Source organism: Eimeria mitis, genomic scaffold, assembly GCF_000499745.2.
Source record: "Eimeria mitis Houghton genomic scaffold, Emh_scaff688, whole genome shotgun sequence".
Classification (NCBI taxonomy): Eukaryota; Apicomplexa; class Conoidasida; order Eucoccidiorida; family Eimeriidae; genus Eimeria; species Eimeria mitis.
Window position 1 is genome coordinate 7,106 of NW_013574985.1, and position 588 is coordinate 7,693.

Genomic DNA, 588 nt, shown 5'->3' on the forward strand with positions numbered 1-588 from the left:
GTCATCGATGATTCGAAGGCATCGGATGCAGCGGCAGCAGCAGCAGCAGCTGCAGCAGCAGGAGCAGCAGGGAGCTCATGAGCGGCCCGTTTCTTCCGCAGCAGCAGCAGCAGCACCAACAGCAGCAGCAGCAGCAGCAGCAGCAGCAGGGTCCGAGTCAGAGAACGCAGAAGCAGCAGAAGATGAAATAAGCGAAGCCGTTGAAGCAGCAATAAGGGGCTGTGCTGATCCCTCTTCTTTTGTGTCTCCTTCTCTGGATGTCTCCTCTTCTCCCTTTGCCTTTCTGCAGTCTGCTGCTGCGATGCACCACAAACAGCAGCAGCAGCAGCAGCAGCAGCAGCAGCAGCAGCAGCAGCAGCAGTTGATGAGGTCGCCACTGATAGGCGCAAGGCCAGGGTGCAGCAGCAGCAGCAACAGCAGCAGCAGCAGCAACAGCAGCAGCAAAATAAAACAGCAGCAGCTAAGGCAGTTAGGGGCTTCTGCTGATCTCCTAGGCCCTCCTGCTGCTGCTGCTGCTGCTGCTGCTGCTGCAGCACCAAGCCCCGCTGATTCTCCCTCTTCCACTGCAGCAACACCTCCTCGCAGCAC

General features: G+C 58.7%; 1 protein-coding gene across 1 annotated transcript in view; it reads left to right on the forward strand.

Annotated features, from left to right (window-relative positions):
• Positions 1-588, forward strand: part of EMH_0019770 (uncharacterized protein) — a gene marked incomplete at both ends in the record, with an annotated part of 4,201 nt that overhangs the window by 2,055 nt on the left and 1,558 nt on the right. The window contains one exon of the mRNA XM_013501433.1: positions 19-468. Coding sequence (XP_013356887.1) covers positions 19-468 — 450 coding nt within the window. The remainder of the gene's footprint in view (positions 1-18; positions 469-588) is intronic.